At 40.1% G+C, this 20,322-nt stretch overlaps 1 protein-coding gene across 7 annotated transcripts in view; it reads right to left on the reverse strand.

The window, feature by feature from the left end:
• Positions 1-20,322, reverse strand: part of LOC135325170 (calpastatin-like) — a 62,079-nt gene that overhangs the window by 25,728 nt on the left and 16,029 nt on the right. For 6 of the 7 annotated variants that reach the window (XM_064502910.1, XM_064502913.1, XM_064502909.1 and 3 more), the window contains exons 4-6: positions 5,716-5,775; positions 1,402-1,452; positions 38-94 (exon numbers count right to left, since the gene is read on the reverse strand). In XM_064502910.1, coding sequence (XP_064358980.1) covers positions 38-94; positions 1,402-1,452; positions 5,716-5,775 — 168 coding nt within the window. Of the gene's footprint in view, positions 1-37; positions 95-1,401; positions 1,453-5,715; positions 5,776-18,361; positions 18,548-20,322 lie in introns of those variants that run through there. The other variant, XM_064502915.1, reaches the window with a different exon arrangement.

The raw sequence follows: 20,322 nt of genomic DNA on the forward strand, positions 1-20,322 counted from the left end.
GAAATCCCCAAAGAAAAAAAGAAACTTTATAACTTACATCACTGGTTTCCTTTTGCTTCCCTTCAGTTGGCTGTTTAGTTTGAGAGTCTGTCGGCTGTCATCAAATAAAAATTTGAGATCATTTATCCTTACCACCACTCAATGCAATAGAATGGGATCTAGACTAGTTCAATAAACATATCTACAAATAAACAGTCTGACCGACTGGAAGTCATTAGATAGGGAATATTATTTCCCTCAGACTACATAAAGGAAGGTGCACTTCCTGCCTAGAATATACACTCTGAAGTGGACAATCCTTTAAACATTTATCTACATAGGGCTTACTTTAATAGAAAAGGTGAAAGCCAAGGCTGTATCACTACGACCATACTTTGAAAATGAGAAGGTCTTTTAAGGAGCTCTTATATTGCTTTACTTTTAGCCAGCTATGTATAACCTTCCCTCCCCGAATGCAGTTTTAGAGGAGGCAGTAATAATTTCTCTTTCAAACTATATTCACAGGGGAAGGCACAGTTCATATTTGGCTAGAGAAGCTGGCATATGTACAGCCATTGCTAGATACTGTATGAGGAGCAAAAACATGCTTACAGTACTTTCCACCAGTCACTTATACTTAATTGTATTTTAAATTATGTTTTCAGCTACTCAAAAACAAAACGGGAATCAACTTTTCTTACGTACTCTTGCGAAACTATGGCTTCCTACCCAATTACCTCCTCCCTCCCTTTTGCAAATTAAGACTGAAATAACTTTGCTTTCATGCTTTGAGTTTGGAGAGGTTTTTTGTTTGTTGGGGAAAGAAGGCTGCTTGCTTTTACACTTATGATAATTGCTTTTTTCTTTAAAAGCCTCCAGTAAGTTTTTCTGTTCTCTTTGGGCTGGGGGTGGGGATAAGTAAGGAAAGAGAGTGGTAAAAAGGGAAGGAAAAGGAACTTCGATCCTCCCTAAAACGTATGAGTCAATTTGGGTTCCTGATCATGTGTTTAAAGAAAAACCAGTATGACAGCAAATGACAGAGGAAAAGCCCAGAGTTTGCAATTGATATCTGAGCAAATCCCACATCATGTCTCAGATCAACTATCCAGAAAAATTAAGAACACCAGCTTTCTCCACTTCTTCCTACCTGCACTTAACCTCACTAAGCACGAGCTGGATTTAAAACTGGTTACCAGAAGGCTTCTTAAGCAGTTGCAAAGTGCTAACACACGCTGGCTGTTCTCCCACAACACATCTCCATACCTGCCAGGTCCTGAGCTCTTCTGCACACAGGTATGTTTCTCTCTACACATGCAGCAGTTTCATGTGGCACAGTAGTAGCAAAGGATTTAGCTTGTCATTTCAAAGTCAGTCAAAAAACAAAATACAACAACTCACCAAAGGTGAAAAATGAGTACTTACCTTGGTTGACTGTGCAGTTTTTCCAGGTTCTGTTTTGGTTGTTGGTGTGGGCTGAAATATAAGCAGTGTACATACAGACAGATTCATATGCTTGGTTATTTTTAAGGGGTCAATTTATTAAAAGAGGAATAGCTTTATGTCAGACAGATTCACACTTGTGAGCACATGTATCACACAACTAATACACAATGCTTTGATTTTGGCAGTTTACAAGACTGGCACATAACTCCATTCAGGTGTTCTAGGGATAGTCAAATGTGCGCAAGCACATACATACTTCGTATAAATATTTAACTTAGGGAGTGAAAAGAGGGAGAAAGAGGATTTTAAATGTAATAAACACCTGAAAAACTTTTGCAGCCACACCACAAAAATCTATTCCTATGATTCACCTCAAGTCCAAGTACAGTAAACAATAAATTAATCCTAACAGAAACATGTATGAACAAAGACTGAAAAGCAAAAGGACTGCTATATTTGGTAAGAAAAAAGAAACATGAAAATGGCAGATTCTTTACCATATCTTATTAACTTCTTGCTGTTACTATTTTAACTGTGCTATGATTAAGACTAGAAGAGCCAATGTGGCTACAGGAAAGTCATCTGGGGACTCTGAAAGATGGCTGCTGACTAATGCATGAGCTTCACAAGTTCCAGCTGCAGAATCGCCAGGGGCAAACACGAACTCAGAGAGTGATTTGATCTCTTACTGCTAGAAACAGCACTAGGTGGAAAGATATAGAGAGATGTATATCCACGTACATGCCATGCAACAGAGCACATGTTCCTGAGCCAGCACCCATGGAGACGGGTAACGGCCACAGGGCAGAGCTCCACAGGGGCATAAGGGCTCAGTACGGAAAGCAGTGCGAGTTGTAGCAGTGCTACTCAACCCCGGGGCCTTTCCTCCTTTGAGGCTGGCATCATTACGCTTCCTCCCGCTAGTGCCGACTACGGACACTAGCATCCCATTTCACTGCATGGCGTACACATGCAGCGAGAGGATTTTCAGATTCTGCTTAGGAAATATGGGGCCACAGACAGAAACCCTTCCTGTCTGTACAATACACTGAGCATATTTCAAGTTGCTGAGAGACAAATAATAGACATATTTTTTACAATCACCTATTAAAAGTCAGTGAAGAAACAACAAAAATCTAACTAGACTAATTTAAAAGTGAAATTTGTTTATTGAAGTTTTGCAAGTTTTTTTATTTCGGCTGCCAAACATTAATTACTGTTTAGATAGATCCAGCTTACATTTGCTAGCTGACTACCCACAAAAATTTGCTAAGCAGTTTATCATTTTTTAATGCAAGTATTCACATCCAAACAGAGAACCACAAATACTTGGTTGTGAAATCCTGAACATGTATGTGTAGATACGCAGGCATGAACTGGGCAAAGGTCCTGAAGCTGTAGGCCACAGCAAAGAACACACCACCACATGACATTGCAGGCCAGGAAATTTTTGGCCTTCATCTCTAATAATAGTTTGCTTTCTGTGATTTCTACTATCCCGTGCTCAACCTAGAAAAAAAAATAATAATAAAAAGGAAAACTGCTTAACCTCCCAGATTCTCCTCTTTGGATTTTCTCTTCATGTGAGCCCTGAATAAAACATGGTACTTCTCCAGTTCAGTCATACTCTATTTATGACTCCCACACATATATGCTTACCATATGGTTAGTTCAAAGACACACACATCTCTATGTGTACCTGTACACATATAATAGAGTACATCCTATATCTAAAAAGATAATCCTAAATTTTCACAGTTTTTAGCTTGAAAAGGTTGGATATATTTATACCCCAAGTAAAGCAAAAGGTCAATCACACATGAGATGTCTTTAGTTGGCAGCTAGGGAGCAAAAAAATGCCACAGAAGCGAGAGAATGAGGCTCAAGAAACATAGGGTTTCGCTAATTTATTTCCAGACTCTGGTGGGCTTACGGGGAAGGTGGCAATGTGAAGAAGCATGACAAAAGATTGTAACCAAAGATCATCAGCTCATGACTAATGGCTCCAGTGGTTAAGTGGTTAACATTTTAATAATGTAACATCCTACAGCTTCAGACACCATTTATTAGCAAATACATGCCATTATTTTCATATATTGTAAGTATTATTTTATTGACTATTTAGTGTATTTTATTGAGTAGGTTATGTGTAGTAATTCTTGTATAGCTTTTAAAAATCTACAGAATTGCTCATACTATTAATTTCTAACAATGCTGCAGAATATATGGACTCATATGTGCAATACTTTGATTCAAGACTTAATCAAACACACCTGAAGATGTTAAGACCATATTAAAGCAAATGACCCTGCATACATGCTTGTGCACATGCACACACACCCACACCCCTCTACTTGAATAGACTTCCAGCAATAACAAAGTTCAAATTTAACAACACAAATTTACTCTTGGACAAATCAAAGCAGTGCTCTCACATTTTCAGCATGAGGCTATGCACTGAAAGGCAACATTTAGTCATCCTTTAAACACAATCAATTGTGAGCAGTCAGAGTGTGAAGCCACAGCATCCGTTTATAATGTACACTGAACTCCCACAGAGAAAAGACATCCCCCCTCCCCCTCTACAACCTGGTCCCACCTGCACTGTACCAGTATCCAGTTTAACATGTGACCCAGGAAACTGGAAAAATAGCCTGGGAGAGAAAAAATCTCTTTCAGCTAGATCAGTTTTCTTATTCAGTTAACAGTGCAGTTGCACAAATGTCTACACCAGCAAAGGGAAAAAGGCTGGATAGGAAATATTTTCCTCGATGGCAGTACTAGCACCCTGCTCCCTCTTTTCCTCCAGCAAAATCCACCAGGTTCCTGCCCTTGCCTCCAAACCTCTGACCACCTCACTTAACCCTTTGGACATTGCCACAAAACAAGAAATTCCACATTCCTCTCTCAGCTGCACTAACTCCCAGGTTTTTCAAAGTGGCATAAAACCACGAGAGACAACGCATTTATGTATAGAACTGAAAGCTAAAGAGGGGTCCAGAGGAAAGTGGTACAGTAGAGAGACTCTAAGAAAGAGAAATGAGACTTGGCATTTGCAGACATACTCAAACAAGAATATAGTGGTGCTTAGAAGAGTGAGAGCTGAAAAAGGAAACAGATGCTTTTTATAAAGACTTCTTTGCTCAGAAGAGTTCAAAAGATTCATGCAAGTCCCTGCTCAAAGTCTACAAGCAAGCAGTAACTTTACTTGTATACCTGGGCAAAGAGAGTCTCTGTTTCAGCGAGAATTAAAACAAAAAACAAAAGAAAAACCCCACAAGTGGCATTGCCCATTGGTCAATAAGTGGTCCTCATACTGCTTACCATCTCAGTTAATGACCTGGCTGAAGGCACGCTTCCTCATCAAGTCTCTGCGTAACACTAAGCTAAGGGGAAGCAGCTGATAGGCCCGAGGCTGCTGTAGGGCTGCTGTTCAGAAAGACCTCAACAGGCTGGAAAGATGAACTGCCAGAAACCTCATGAAAGTTCAACAAAGACAAAAAGGCTCCTGCACCTGGGACTGAAGAGCCCACACAGCACTACAGGCTGTGAGCTGATGGGAAAGAAAGCAGCCCTGCAAAAAAGGACCGGGACAAGATCGTGGACAGTAAGTGGAACGTGAGTCAGCAGCATGCCCTTGCGGTGAGGGGGGCTAATTGCATATTGGGCTTCATTAGTAAAAGCACAGTCTGAGGCACTGCTGAGGGAAGTGACTATTTCACTAATATGGTTATGGAAAATGAAAGAACAAGGGAGGGACAGAATCACTGCCCATTTCTTTAGATGATAGTGTTAGGCAACGGGGCATAAATGAGGTTTAGAAATCTTTTCTAAAACAAAGTACAGGCATTGATGATACAACTTCCACACTGAAGAAGTTATAGTCATTAAACAAGACAAAACAAGTGTAAAGGACAAAGGAAAGGAAGCTGACAGGCAGACACAGATGTATGACTAAGAAGATGAGATTGTACATAGACTAAAAGCTGAAACTTGCCCTGAATTCTTCAAATATATGAAATTATCAACATGCAAATAACCCTGTAATTACACTGGGAGGAGGGCTATATATATGTCAAAATGTGACTGAATTAAAATTACAATCAGTATTGTTTTCATAAAATCCTCCAAGTATTCTTGGTAACATTTTTTTTCTGGTATTTTTCAAAGGACAAATTAAGCTGCTGACAAGAAATATGCAAAGTAACAAAGTGAGTCAGTATTAAAAAAAGAAATTCCCTTGCTTTATATGTTTCTGCTCAATTGAAAAATGAGTTTCTTAGGAAATCATACCTTTGTTTCAGATGGCTCCATAATACGTGTTTTTGATGCATCAGCAGAGGGGGACTGTTTCTGAGGAAGAAAAAGGAAAAGTCAAGTTAAATTTCACTTTTGTAACATATAATTTATATTAAGCAAGCATAAGCAACCTGAATTCATTAGATAGCCAAATAAAAATAAAGAATGATTTATTACTGAAAAATAAGAGTTATCATTTTAGATCTTCTGCCTTGCCTGTATTTCTAAAGTATATTTATGTAGGTTTTTTTTACAGCATGATCCCCATATATCTCATTAAAGCATTCTCTTCTCTGACATGAACTGAAAGCAAATTTCGTATCAAGTACTGAAACATTCGTAAATCCTGCTCTTCTGAGGAAACACCTATACTTTTTAAGCAGCATTCTTGCACATTTCAACTTTCTTTTTAAAGAAACTGGATTCTTGGATCTACTAGTTTGTCATGCAAAATATTTAATACTAAATTAGCAGACTCAAAAATGTTGAGATGAGAAGGAATAATTAATCACTCTGTAACACAAGTCAAAAAGTGTTTCAGCATATCATGCAACCCTTGCACAGAAGCAGCAAATGATAGTCTCTGCCTAGCTTCAGTGATTTTACTCTCTAGATGCTTCACTTCTATTCCGAACGCATCTTTGTTATCCCAGAAATGAATGTTCTGATTGTCTCATCAATACTTTCTACAGATATAATACTACCTCTCTATTCCCACTTAACGTTTGTCTGCCTAGCCATCCCAACAGCTGTATTTGCCATCTCAACCACAGCAACGTGCTCACAGTTTACGTTCAAATGAATAGTGCAAATTCTTTCTGGATTTTTTTCCTCGGATGTTTACTCATGCCACTTGCTCTATTAAAATACATATTATCTGAATGAACTCAGAAGCAATATTATTATTCCATACCAGGGGTAACTTCTTACTTCCACAAGGCAAATTTTTTCATTTTAAACATGAAATAAAACTTTTAAGATACTTGGCCATTTTTAAATAGATCCACACAGCATTTTCAAAACTTTTCCTAGTACAAACATTTCTCAAGAATAAGACAGAACTTAGAATTTAAAAGGTACACTATGATGATGGTAAGTTCTCACTCTGCCAAAATCCCAAAACCCAATGACGGAAATGCCAGCACTTTTAGTTAGTGCATCTGTCTTTAGGTCCTTCTGCCAATTTTTCATGGTTTTGTAGTTACACTTTTTCTGTGCTCTTCCACAATTTCACAACCTCCTGCACTGTGAGAAAACCTCACACAGTGAAACTGGCTATATACAAATCGAAAGAATCCACGGTGTCGCTTGTGTGTGGGTGCTGGGGGTGTATGCGGAACGTAGCTAAATGGACTTCCAGTGTAACTGCAAACAGCAGCCCTTCCATTAACATGACTAACAACAATAGAGGAACTATGCTAACTGGTTAATTATCACATGCAAGAGTGGCACACAAAGCCTTTTCTGATATTTTGCATGTCTCTGCAAGAGGTTTAATGGCTAAATGTATATTGAAGAGAATCTACGATTGCCATACTTTTGTAAGCGCATAATTTCTGCTTCCATATATACACAGAGATTGATTGTAATAGATGAGAACTTTTGGAGGGGTGCAGAAGAAAATCACAGAAGAATGTACAAAGCCTCCTACATCAGGACAGGGAACAAATACTTTTAACAACCTTTTTATATACTTCAACCATCGCTACCAGGTAATCTGCAGGCAAGAAAGGTCATATTTTTCTTATTCTGCTCAGTAACAGACTTTCCTTTCCTTTTCTTAATTTCCTGTTAAATTAATCTGAAGTTCTTCTAGATGACTAACAAGTATCTGTTCTACACCTCTTCACATTAGTCATCGTAATCACTATTCATTTAATAAAGATATATCACTGTATCTTGCATGGTATGAATTATTTATAATTTATCTGAGCCCTTCTCCCTCCCTCCCCTTTGAAACCTCCCACCAAACCTTTTTCTTACAACATGCTGAAAAATTCTTTGCAACGTTTCATGACTACAGCATCACGACAACCTCCGAAGATCCTCTACCACAGCACTACCTGACCAGGACAATGTTACCATCATGGTTGCTGTAATGCTGCTCCTCCGAAGGCAATCTCATTCGAGCAGGTCTGTCTCAGAGGAAGCTTTACAGCTCTGTAGCCTAGTTAAAATTTCTCTCTCGCTCAAAAAAAAAGAAGAAAAAACACCCAGCTTCTACTTCTTTCTGTGCTACCCGGCTGAAATACTTACAACATAGTAGTAGTCAGGAGACACATGAGAAGTTTAAATGCTCACGAAGAAATAAAAAAAGTTTGAGGATACTAACAGCCAAATAAATGGCTGCCAATCACCTACTATGAAGAAATGTCAAGCCATCCTCCCCTGTAAACACTTAGGGCTGACAGAGAGGAAAAATATATAAACCTTTTGCTGGGGACTCGGGCAGGAGAAGCAGGAGGGAGGGACTGGGAGGGCATAGGGCATTTCCTACTGCAGCTGCTCTTCATATGTAAAGAAGTTGGCATAGCACCACCTTGATCTTCTGGCTCCCTCAGAGGCAGAGTACGTCTTAGTTTCACTACAGAGCACTTTTTGCCTGAATTCCCCAGCATTCAGGGTCTCCAGCTGTGCAGACTCCCCCACGAGAGAGCCCTACAAGGAGGAAGGAGTCCTCTTGCACTCCGCCTCACCGGGTGACAACACAAGCTGCAGAAGTCTAAATATTTGTTTGGTAACTATCACACAGCCTATAAAAACAATCTGACTTTCTTGTAAGGCCACTTTTGGATGACTTCCTTTTACTGTGGGTTGTTTTGGTTTTCACCTTCGGGGGGTTGCGAGAGTTAGCCAACCACATGCAGCTGCTAAAAAAAGCCCTGCCTACTCTACTTGCTGTAGTCTGGCAGTCTGAACAGATGAAGCCTTGTCTCCTGATGCAACACACGAACGCATGTCAGGCTTGGAGGTAAATATTAAAGTGTTGCCTAGTAACTAGCATAACTACTGCCTGACGCATGGCTCACCAAGAAGTTGGAGAGGGACTTTAACGCAGGGAGGCACACCCTGTTCCTGTGAAGGGATGGTAAACTCCTGCTGCTGTTTGGGCCAAACAAGCCCTGTCAAAAAAAGGTTAAATTTTCAAATAAAAAGCAGGAATGATGGGAGTTCAATCTGCCCTCAAGGCTGTGGGTGAGAGAGAGGAAAAATCACCTAAGTGCTCTAGCAGAAAAAGCCACGTTTTTCTTGTGCTGTTGCAGATACCCCAGAGGGCAGAACCTGCAACAGATGGAAAAGTGAACATCACTCACACTGAGGCCTGTGCTTCTCTCGCCTGCACCCATGTGGGTGCTGCCCGGAAAGAGGTGCTGACGCCGGCGGGCTCCACGCAGGCCCCACGCAGCTGAGAGGGGACAGCCAGGAGCTCCCGGCCGGGTGAAGAGCGGCTGCTGGGGAATTGCTCTGCAAGTGGCTGTGCGAGGAGGTAAACGCCACCGCAAACACCTGGGAACACGCTCACAGCGAGACCCGCAGAAACACCCCAGAAGGGGCACCAAAAGAGGGCAGGTTCTCCCGCAGAACTGAGGCCAGCTCAGAGCAGAAATTATTCTTTCCCTACCAAAACAGCCGCTGCCTCATCCTGGGACCAAGAGAAGATAAGACGGCCACCAACGGAGATGAGGGGGAGCTATGCCTGTCGAGAGGATCGGAAGGCCGCTCCTCCACGACTCCTAAAACAAACAGTTGCAGTCAGAGTCCCCCTTCCACAGGGGACAGAAATAGCTCTCTGCCAACGTGCCTGCCCATTTTGGAGGCACGCTGTATCTACCAGACTGCTGGAGGCTCTTCAAGCTACCTGACACTTGCGCTGTTCTGCTAACAACGTTGCCAGATAACGAGCACCGAAGGCTGCCAAGTGGCAGCCCGTGGGCTTATCGGCCCCTCCAGCAGAGGCGCCAGGCCAGGCACCGGCACACAAATACAGGAACTGACTGCGGGACTTCAGCACGCTGCTGACCGGGAGCTAGAGGATGACGCTTCAGGAAGGTCCCCGGAAAAAACATGGGATCTAATTTGAGCAGAAGAGGAGGAACACCCTTAGAAACTTACTTGTCAAATTCAGAGTCTTTATGCTACTGTTGAAAGAGAAATGTGACAAAAGGCAAAACGTGGGTTAGTAAAACAAAAATAGAAAGGTGGTTATTTAATCTGTTTGTGCCTGAGAGATGGGGAAGCAAAGAGGAAAGCGCAACAGGGGAAGAAAACGGAAAGAAAGTAACCTTAAGATGAACCTTAAAAGAAAATAATTTCGGCTATTCAGGGAGAAGCCAAAGCCTTTTGGAAAAAAACAGCAGGTTGAGAATGCCATGAGAGCTCTCAGTTATTGAAAGCTGAAAAATCAGTGAAACTACACCAACGTAGCACAGCAAGCTACCCTCAAAGCATCAACCAAAACTACAATTTTCAGAAATTCGAGGAGGAGACAGTTCAGACTGCAAAAGGTCACTGCCTATCTTTAGAAAGGAGCAGCCAGGTAACAACCTACCAGTCAGCTATCTTCAAAAACTGAAGAGATACTGAAAATATTTAACAAATAACCAATATATAAACACTTAGATGATGACAAGAGAATAAGAGTAAATAGATTTGTCAAAAATAAACCATGTAAAGACAATCTAACACTGAATATTTTTTAAATGTGGTAATAAGTCTATTGGATAAGAAAATGTCTTGAGAAGAAACATCTTGATGTTACTGCAACAACTTCTTTACAGCACTTTAGCTGACGTTTTCATAAATAAACCAGGGAAATAAGGTCTAGGTGACACTGGCTTACAAACTTGCATTCAGCTTGCTCTCAAATCGGAAGAACATTTCAGGGGAGCTCCTGAAGGGATCTCTAAAGGCTGGCGTGCATTTGATATTTTCATCAACATGTTTCAGGACCAAATAGCAAGTACCATTTCGAGAAATGTTACTAGCATTTTGGAGAAAAGGATCCAACTTGAAAATGATAAACTGGGGGGGGCAAAGTCCTACTACTTAGGTTGAAGAAATCAAACACAACAACAAAAATGCCCCCAAAACAAACAAAGAGAAGCTAGGCAGGCCTCAATACTAAGAAAAATACTGCAGGTTACAAGGCCACAAGTTGAGATATTACTGCCAACAAGCAAACAAACAAAAAGTATCCAAGATAAGATTTGTTACCATGAGTGATAAACATAAAATATAGGAATAATGTTGCATTTTTTTGGCTTGATCCTCTCTAGGACAAGTGCTACATACAGCTGTATCCAGTTTTGGCCATCACACTTCGGCAAAGATGTGAAAAGAAAAATCTGAAGCGAGCTTCGGAAAAAGACAATTTATGAAGAGAAGCAGGGTATAAGAGACTGGATTTGCCTAGCTACAGGAAAAGGAGGATGGCACCTGGTGTCCCGTCCCCTCTGCTCAGCGAGCTAAGGAAAGGGTGAAACAAGAGGAAACTGGCTTACTTTGTAGCAAGGAATATTTGAAGCCAGACCTCAAAGACTTTTCTCCCTACAAGACTGGTCTCTCAGTGGAAGTGGCTACCTGGGCAAACTGCAGCATTTCCAGCACTGGCAGCTTTTGAAACAGGCTAGACAAGTGCCTGCTCGGTGATCCAGCTACGCTCGCTCTGGGACAGCGGGCTCAGTGGCCACTTGATGACGCTTTTGGGCCTGCACACCTTTGACATACAAGTTGTGACTTCTTCTCAGGCTTAGCGTTAAGACAATCTTATTATTTCAGTATTACTAACTTACAGAGTATATGAGGGAAGGAAGGAAAAAAAAACCCACCTTCCACAATAAAATGCCAAAGCATAATTTTGTTCCAGTTTACATGCATACATCCAACTGACTTTGGTTACTTCAGTTATGGCTGTGTACGTCAAGGCAAAGTTTACTGCTATTTGTGATTAAAAATGGTTGCTTCTTAACATGGTTCTGTTACTAACCCTTCATTAACTGTGACTGTTAGATGTGGGCAACAAATGCTCTTGGGAGTACTGTTGTGAAAAAATAATGGGTTAATTCACTTAAATGAAATACCTTTTCAGCTGTTATGGGTTAAATCTTTCACTTGTTCAATGGTATATTTTAACAGCTATGCAACTATTACCTCCGAGTCCTACAGAAGCCTTTTAACAGATAGAAAGAGGGCCAAAAATAGCAGAGGACTGATGTATTTCACAACATTGTGAGGAATATACAATTTTCAAAATGAACTGATGCCCCCCCAAAAGTCAATATTATCACGAGTCACATAAACAAAATTCCATCCATTTCCATTATGGCAAGTGGAGTTTCAAGATACAATTTGAGCCAAAAATCTGTGTGTGCGTGCTTGCAGGCGTGTGCATACGTACACACAGTGGCAAACTAAAGTATATAGAGACCGGACAAATGTACCACTGAAACTACTTGTTCTTATACATGAATGGTCAGCTATTAGGTCATGAGGAAAACCAGTGACTTTTTAATAGCAGAAAGAAAATTGATCAACTGAGAGAACAGTATCTCTTTTGGAGCTCTCAGGCTGTCAGCTAATTTTACAGAGGTTTATATTAAAAACTTAAAATATGGAGTAGCAAGACATAAGAATCCACTTCGTACCTGCAGTCACTGGTATGTTTACCTAAAACATTCCTTTAACGTATACCACTATATTGTCTTTTTGTGAGGAATTTCTGTGTGGAAGTAACCAGCATGATTCCTTTTCTAAACAATTTACAATGCAAGTTCTAATGCATAACTATCACGTGTGACTACGGGTGCGCCTATTTTATTTTCAAAGGCTATTATCATTGTTTGAATTCACACAAACATTGCATGTTATAAACAAAGCCTACTGCCCATGCCAATTGCTGAGTAGATAGATAAAAAAAAAAAAAGAAAAAGAAAAAAAAAGGTAAAAGCAAAAAAAAAACCACACACTGAAAAAAACCTTAATGGACAGTTAGTTTTTTGATAGCTAAATTCTAATTCAGTATAAAATCCTACACTAGATTTTGTTACTTTGATACCACCAAGCTCATTCAAGCCCTGACTCAAAGTCCCCCGCCTTTGTGCTCAATGCCATTAAAACAAACGAAACCCACCAACAACAAAACCACACCTCCAAGATTTTAGTATTCAAAAGTTAAGATTTATTTAAATAGGCAGCTTGTTGAATTCATGCTTTTGTGGCTGAATTTTTCAAAACACATTTAGTTTTAAATATTCATATATTAAAAAAAAACTCTCCAGAGATGCTTCCTCTGCTTTTGAAATTCAGAAATTCAGTGGGTGCGAATACAGTCTAAAAATCTGTAGAAACTCTTATCCATGGATAGTTTGAACAGTATTGTATAATTGTATAACATTCCACAACTTGACAAAGATAAGAAAAATAATTTCCAAAATAAGAGTCCCCCTTACAACCTAAGAAAATCAAAAATACATTTGCTCTTTTGAAATGCAGGCTCACAGTTCAGAGCAAATGTGAAGAATAAACTGAAGTACAACTAGAATGCATTAACATATTAATACTCTGCATAGCGTTACATATATATAAGACATTTATATAATGCTCTGCAGAGGAGTAAACAAACCCCAACAAGTAACTTCACTAGGTGTCGAACTGAGGGTGCATGGAGACTCTTGCTACAGGTCCAGAGAGCGAACGCGCTGCCTGTCCAGGGTTGGACTGGTATGCAACAAAAATGCGGGTGGAGACTCGTGCAGGAAGCTGAACATCAGGAAAGCCTCGTCAGCACATTCCAGTCTTAAGTGGGCTCTGAGGAGAGCTCTACAAGCACATACTCCACCTGACACCTTCAAACTCCATTGAAGCTGTCCCCCTGAATGACACCAGTATTAAAAACAAACAGTAGGTTTATGTTGTTGCCTTTTTTCTGAACCTGAAAGTCAAATGTAATAAACAGCAGAGGCAAAGACCAGCACTGGTAACATCAAACCAAGCCTCTCAGCAAACCTCAATTTAAAGGATGATCCAGGCTACTCTTGTGAAAAAGACTAACCTTGAAATTTCATTTCATTCTTCTGCAATTTTCTGTTGAATGAGAGGGTAAGATCAACCATCATTTAGAGATGCTAAAAGAGCATGTAGAAAATGAACAAATACATTTCCTCATGAAAGAAAAACATATAACTGGTCTGAACCAAGAAATGTAAGAGCTGATTTGTTCATAAAGCACTTTTTTTACAGTATTAAGTGTTTCTAAATTTATTAAAGATAACATCAAGCCAGAGAAGCTTCATAACATGGGTTCATACCTCTTGCTTTCTTCTATTTTGATTACTAAAATAACATTTATGCTGTTTTAGCAGACAAAAGAAACTTGGCAATACTTAACCCCTAAATCCTGTACTGTGAATTAAAGCTGATACACAATACTGTTCAAACTTAAAGTGATGGTTCCATTTAAATAGTGTTTTTTAAGATAACCTACTCGCGTTTGAATTTGCTCATGCTGTATCATGTGTTATCAAGCACCAGGTGTGATTAAGATCAATCTCAAACTTACCACAGTGAGTAACAGAGGCTTCATCTACCTAGAAGCTAATATCAACCAAACCACCTTTAGGTTAGATGTCCATTTCAAAAATCTCTGGATTTCAGCAACTATGTCAAGTCTAAAGTTTAAAACCAGAACGGTTTTCTTATCTTAACGTCACTGTTTAGATTCTGAAACAGCTTTATGCTTACATAAAGAACACTCCACAGCGGGTGAGCAGCAATTGATTCAACTCAATTTTGTGCCATTTGCCTCTTTTCTTCTCGCACTTTCTACACCTCAGTTTATGATTACTTACATCCTGGAAGTTACTGACACGCAGAAAAACTTACAACTGTCCCACAGAGGATGGGAAGAAGTTCTGTCTGCTCATTTCCTACTGTCTCTAAAGTTTTCTTTCATTTGTTTTGGGAGAAGTAGAGGAATGGAGTTTGCTAGTCAGTCACAGAACATGCACACTATCTTAGCACGGCAAGCCTTAACATGCACACAGATAGACTGTTCAGTTTGATCTGTGAGCAGAAGAAATTATTTACACTTAAGTATTTTTCATGACTTCTGCTTTATAACCTTTCCTATACAAGGCGACTTCTATTTAAGGTGGTTTTGTGATTACTACAAGTGATCTGGAAAGAAAGTCAGCATGTTCCTAACATAGGAAGGATATTAGAGTTCATATGCTGCCTTCAGATTCCTGATGCATGCCAACAGACATGTATCTTTAGTAGTATCTTTAGTAGGCTATATGTTTTGTTTCTGTTACATGTAGTTAAAAGCGAAGATTGCAACAAAGCTCTACTTTTGGATATACTTTTGGACTATACCTCTCCATCATCAAATTCAGACTTCATTTCACTGGAAGTTTTTAAACTCATAGCTTCAGTCAAGTAAAAGCATCTTATTTTCAAACTTATTTTCCACTGTCAAAAATGTCCTTTTTCCTTGCAAATTTCATGAAGAGTGATCTCAGCAGTCCCATCTGATCACAGTATGGGTTACCTACCATCAGCTCCCTTAGCTAGGCTTAAAGGATTACTCAGATAAGCCACAGTTTTTGAGCATCAGGTAAACTCCCTCACTGGGGTATGGAAGTGGCATGAAAAAAGTTTTCACATGAATAATTTGTTTCAAATTCCCCATTCTTATTTCTTCTTAAAATATGCTCTTTGATTATGTCTTTTTGGAAAATTCCTGTTTTATCGCAAGAATTTCTACACGCTGGCATATACTGGGATTTTATTTCCATGCAGTCACATTCAAATACTTGAAGCAGCATGTCAATATTATCACTGCTCTTCTCAGGTTTCCACTCTGCACAATGGAGCATTACAGTAACATACGTCTGGTCACTGCAGCAGAGCTCTCCTTTCCATAGGTAGCTCAAAAATCCTCTTCTCAGCTCTACATTTTACTGTACAGAAATGTCCACAGAAATAGTTAATCTCTAGCTGTAACAATTGCAGTTAATGGTTTTCATTTCTGTGTTTTGTTTCAAACACCAGAATGTTCCAACGCTATCTGCAGCGGCAAACTGCAGGCTGATAAAGAAACAGCAGGAAAACAAGCTATTAGGTGCCAGCCACATGCCACATAGAGCTGCTGAGTTCAGCTAGGATTTGTGTCACTTGGTCTGAAGTGTTACTGAGGAAGAGCACGGAAAGCTCTGCTCCAGGAAAACTGGAATATAAATGGTAAATCACAAAAGGAACCAGCATTCTTTAAAGAGAAGTTCAAAAAGACAAAAGTGTCATGTAAAAGAGGACTTTATCATAAACCAAAGATTTCTGAGGTTAATGAGCTTCATTATTTTTTACTACAATAATTTAATCAGGCAATATTCATAATGGCCAGCCAGTGGTCACAAGAACTAGTGAAAGATACTCTGAATCAGAGAATTTTTGTGTGTAGAAGCAAAAGGGAATTATTAGTAAAGCAATATGAACTGATACACACACTGTCACACAATGGCATTTGTTAACAAATTGAGTGGAAAATAAGAAAGGAGGACAAACAGAAATCCCCATATGAAATCATCTTAATAAAATTTTGTGTTTGAAAGATCATCTCCACTACATAACCTTCATGTAGTGTTTTTTTCTTTTTAAAACATGCCCAAATCATTTTAGAAAAAAAAACCCAACATTGTTTTACTATTGCCACTTAAAAACAGCTAGATTGAGGCATTTCACATTTCTGCACCAGCTCTTAACTCAGAACTCCCAAGCTTGCTTCAGCAGAGCCCTCAGCATGCTCTGGAGGAATAAGCATGCTGTGGTTCAATTCAAAACATATAAAACCGCCATCTTCAGGAGGCCTTGTCATGCCTCACAGGGGTCTCTTCCTGAAGACCAAAAATTTCTGGTTTATCGTTAAGTTTAGGCATGCTTCTACTAAGCAAGGCACGCAGGCAGGCAGGCACACAGGCTGTTTCTTCCAGAAGCAGTGCGGTTTCCGAGCCTTACAGAGCTCAGGAGGAATTCACAAGACCATGGACCTCTCTGCCTTCATACTTGTTTTTGCCTTTTGCAGTAGAAAGTCTGCAAGAAGTCCCAGGCCTTTGTGAGTCTATTTATTTTCCAGCGCAGGAAAGCAACAAGAGCAGGAATGATCAGGATCAACTCAGTGAGCACTAACTCACTGGGAAAGAAAGGTGGGTCCTTTACTTCATGAGGACAGAGGTTTGTTTCTCAGTCTCTCCTCCACCCCATCCCCAGTCCTCCCAGAACAACTACCTTTGACACAACGCAGCTTTACGTAGATTTCAAACTGGGAGTGTCCATTTAATGTTCATAGTTACAGAACTAGCACTGTGAGAAAAACAGGCCTGGAGACTCATAGGCAAGACAAGTCACTGAAACTCTACATCCAGGACTGGAGTTTTCTCCTAGCTCTACATATCATGCATAATCAATTGCTTCTTTTTTAAAAAAAGGAAAAAGCATCATTCTACACAAGAGGCTGACAGTAATAAATATTTCAGTCTAGAAAAGAAAATCTCTTATGGAGAAGAAATAATTATTCATATGCTTTATGTCAGTTAAAAGATACTGAACAAACACAACAGTGGGAAAATTAGGCACCAAAAAAGATCACAGATCACGAACCCAGCAGAGATCTCTGCGAAGTTCACGAACTATTGTGTTATTTAATCTACACTTATCACTTTCACCAAAGCAAAAAAGGAGAAGCAGGGATGATATAGATACTGTCACATCTCTCATGGAACAAGATCTTGTCTTCTCAGTTTGTTTTTGGCTCAAATTGAAAACACCTGTGATTATCGAGCAGTGGTTTTATTTTACAGTAACCATAATCAAATACTGGCATAACCTAAGCAACACCTAGCTATCTAATATCTCGTGCTACCTAGCTATCTAATTTCTAGTACTACAGAAACAAAAATAAGACAATTTAATGAAAAGTATGAAATGTATGATTTTGTTCCATGTGATTGCATGCATCTGATACCTCTGCATCTTTTAGGTATCAAATAAAATATTAAAATGGGTATCAGTACCTAAACATGCTTCTAATGAGAAGTCGGTTTTTACAGATGATCACATCAGACTATGCAATATTCTGTGTGCCACAGGCATACCAAGCTCTGCATTCATATGTCAAAAAATGATATGGCTTTTTGAGGCAAGGACAGCTTAGGCTTCTAGAAATGCACAAAGAAAACCAAATGTAAATCCAGAACAACTAGGACACTACTTAAATATTCTGCTCTTCCCCCTTGCCTGTTTCCCCTTCAAAACTCTGCTTACATCTCATAAACACTGGTTGTGTAACCTACAAAACTTATTTGGAAATGCATATATACCGGACGTGATAAATACTTGCACAGTCAGTATCTGAAAAGACTGCTCCCAACATGTTAAAATAATTTTAAAAGCAATTCACTGCATGTAGCTAGTTGGAGTGCTTTGAGCCTCCAGATAAAAGGATCGCATCAGAAGCCTTGCAAGTCAGCAGCCAGTGTTATTTCAGCCCACAGAATTCCCGGGAGAAGGGGGGGAATTCAAACGAGAACATAAATTAGCCTAAAGCAGAGGCCATATGAAAGAAAAGCCGTAAGAATAGCTAACTTACTCGGTACACCTGAATTTTAGGCTTCCAGCAAGACTGTTATGATAGGCTGTTTTTCATGTCGGTGTCCGAACAGCCCACGGTTTCGGTTTGCACGAAGCGGTGGCCAACCCCTTCTTGCGCGATGACACAGCGGTGCGGAGCAGCGAGCGGCGCGCGGCTCCAGCCGGAGGCACGGCCGTCCCACTTCCGCCGCGGCCCGCTGCCAGCCGCCGCGCCTCGGGGAGGGCAGCCCAGGCGAGCAGGGCTGGCCGGGAGGGCTCAGCTAATGCTGCCGGTCCGGAGGCAGACGTGGGACCTGCTGCCCTCTACGCTGCATGCTTCTTCGTATTTGAGGTCCTACCTTAAGCGAAAAGGAACAAAACTCGTCTCTAGCTTCTCGTGTAACTTCTGAATGTGGCTTCGGCAAATCCCCCCGTTCAGCACTGCTGTTACCAAGCTGACGGCGTGAAGACACATAGCAAAAATCATGGACGAAACACCTATCACAACGGCACAACCCAAGGAAGTAGTTACTTTTAGCTCTCAAAGAGCAGTATCCATCTTCCACCTCTTGAGTTAGCAGTACTGATACTGAGGGAAGAAACCTGTTAGCTTCCCATAAAGAAGATTAATATTTTTATTAGAATTTTATGGACAAACCCCTAAATTATAACTGACTGTCCAGATGCCTAAAGCAACCAAATGTTAGTAATCAAAAGGAACTGAGATAGCTGGACCAGTTAAGGCTGCTGGAATTTGACTGATTAGGACTGCTATTTTTAAGCATAACAAATCCAAATACTTTGTATTAACTTAGAAGTTAAAAGCTGCAGTTGGAAGCTTCTTGAAATACCAGTAGTGACCCACTCTTTAATTTTATTTTTTTTTAACAACCAAATTACCTGTCATCTGTGAGGTTTTTTTTTAAAGGAAAAAAATGCCCCCTATTAAACACTTTGATCATTTTTTTTCATATTAGTCTCCATCCCCTCTATGTCAAGGGGGAAAAAGAAAAAAAAGCTCAATCAGAGAAAGGAAGTAGGAATGGAGAACACCCAAAGATAGGACACAGACTGATGAGGAAAACACCCTGTCTTTCTTAGTGAAGTACAGAGGTTTTTGTTAAATGACTACACTACTTTAATACCATTACAATTTTCGGCTATTCCAACAGTCTCCTGACCAGAGGCTTGTTTTACAGCCCTGCTTTTCAAAAGTGAAGATTGTCTCTGGTGACTGAAGCTACATCCCGCAGCCTTACACGATGGCAGCTGTCCCACGCAGAAGGCAGCTCCTGCGCTCCTACCGCTCCCAGTTTCTAGCGTCTGGTCCACACGCCTCTGCCACCAACAAAACCACCACGAGCCTCCGCAGCTCTCAGAGGCTCCATGTAGCTGACACAATTTCATTATTTTCCAAGTATGAGGTTCCCTGCTGGCAACAACTGTGAGGGCAACTCACAGGAAACAGCCCCGTGGTTTGCCACAGTCTTGCCACAAAGCACCTAAATTGAGGATCTTTGTGCCGTGACGTTCAGTCAGTCTACAGAGAACCCGAAACGGAGGTTCTCAGACGGCCCCCTTACGTCTTTTTCAGAATACTGCAAAACTGAGAGACAAACATTCCAACCTTGTTAACAGTTTTACTGACCAAAGGCAGCAATAAAATTATGCATTTCTGCTGACACTCCAAATCAACTCCATGATTTCAGATGTCTTCTATTCAGAAATGCCATCTTTCACAATAACATGTCTGTACAAAGATCACAAAAATAAAAATTTTGTGACAATTAAGTAGGGAATGTAGCAAAGAAAAAATCCCAGCAACTATACTGTCAGTAGGAACCACTTTTAATCAGAATCTTGATATTTAAACTTGTGACAGACTTTGCAGTCTGTTACAGAAATATTAGTAACTTTGTACAAAGACATTTAGTAATTAGTCTTCCCTTTCTTCTTGTTTTATTGTCTAATGCACAACAA

Source organism: Dromaius novaehollandiae, chromosome Z (assembly GCF_036370855.1).
Source record: "Dromaius novaehollandiae isolate bDroNov1 chromosome Z, bDroNov1.hap1, whole genome shotgun sequence".
Taxonomy (NCBI): domain Eukaryota; kingdom Metazoa; phylum Chordata; class Aves; order Casuariiformes; family Dromaiidae; genus Dromaius; species Dromaius novaehollandiae.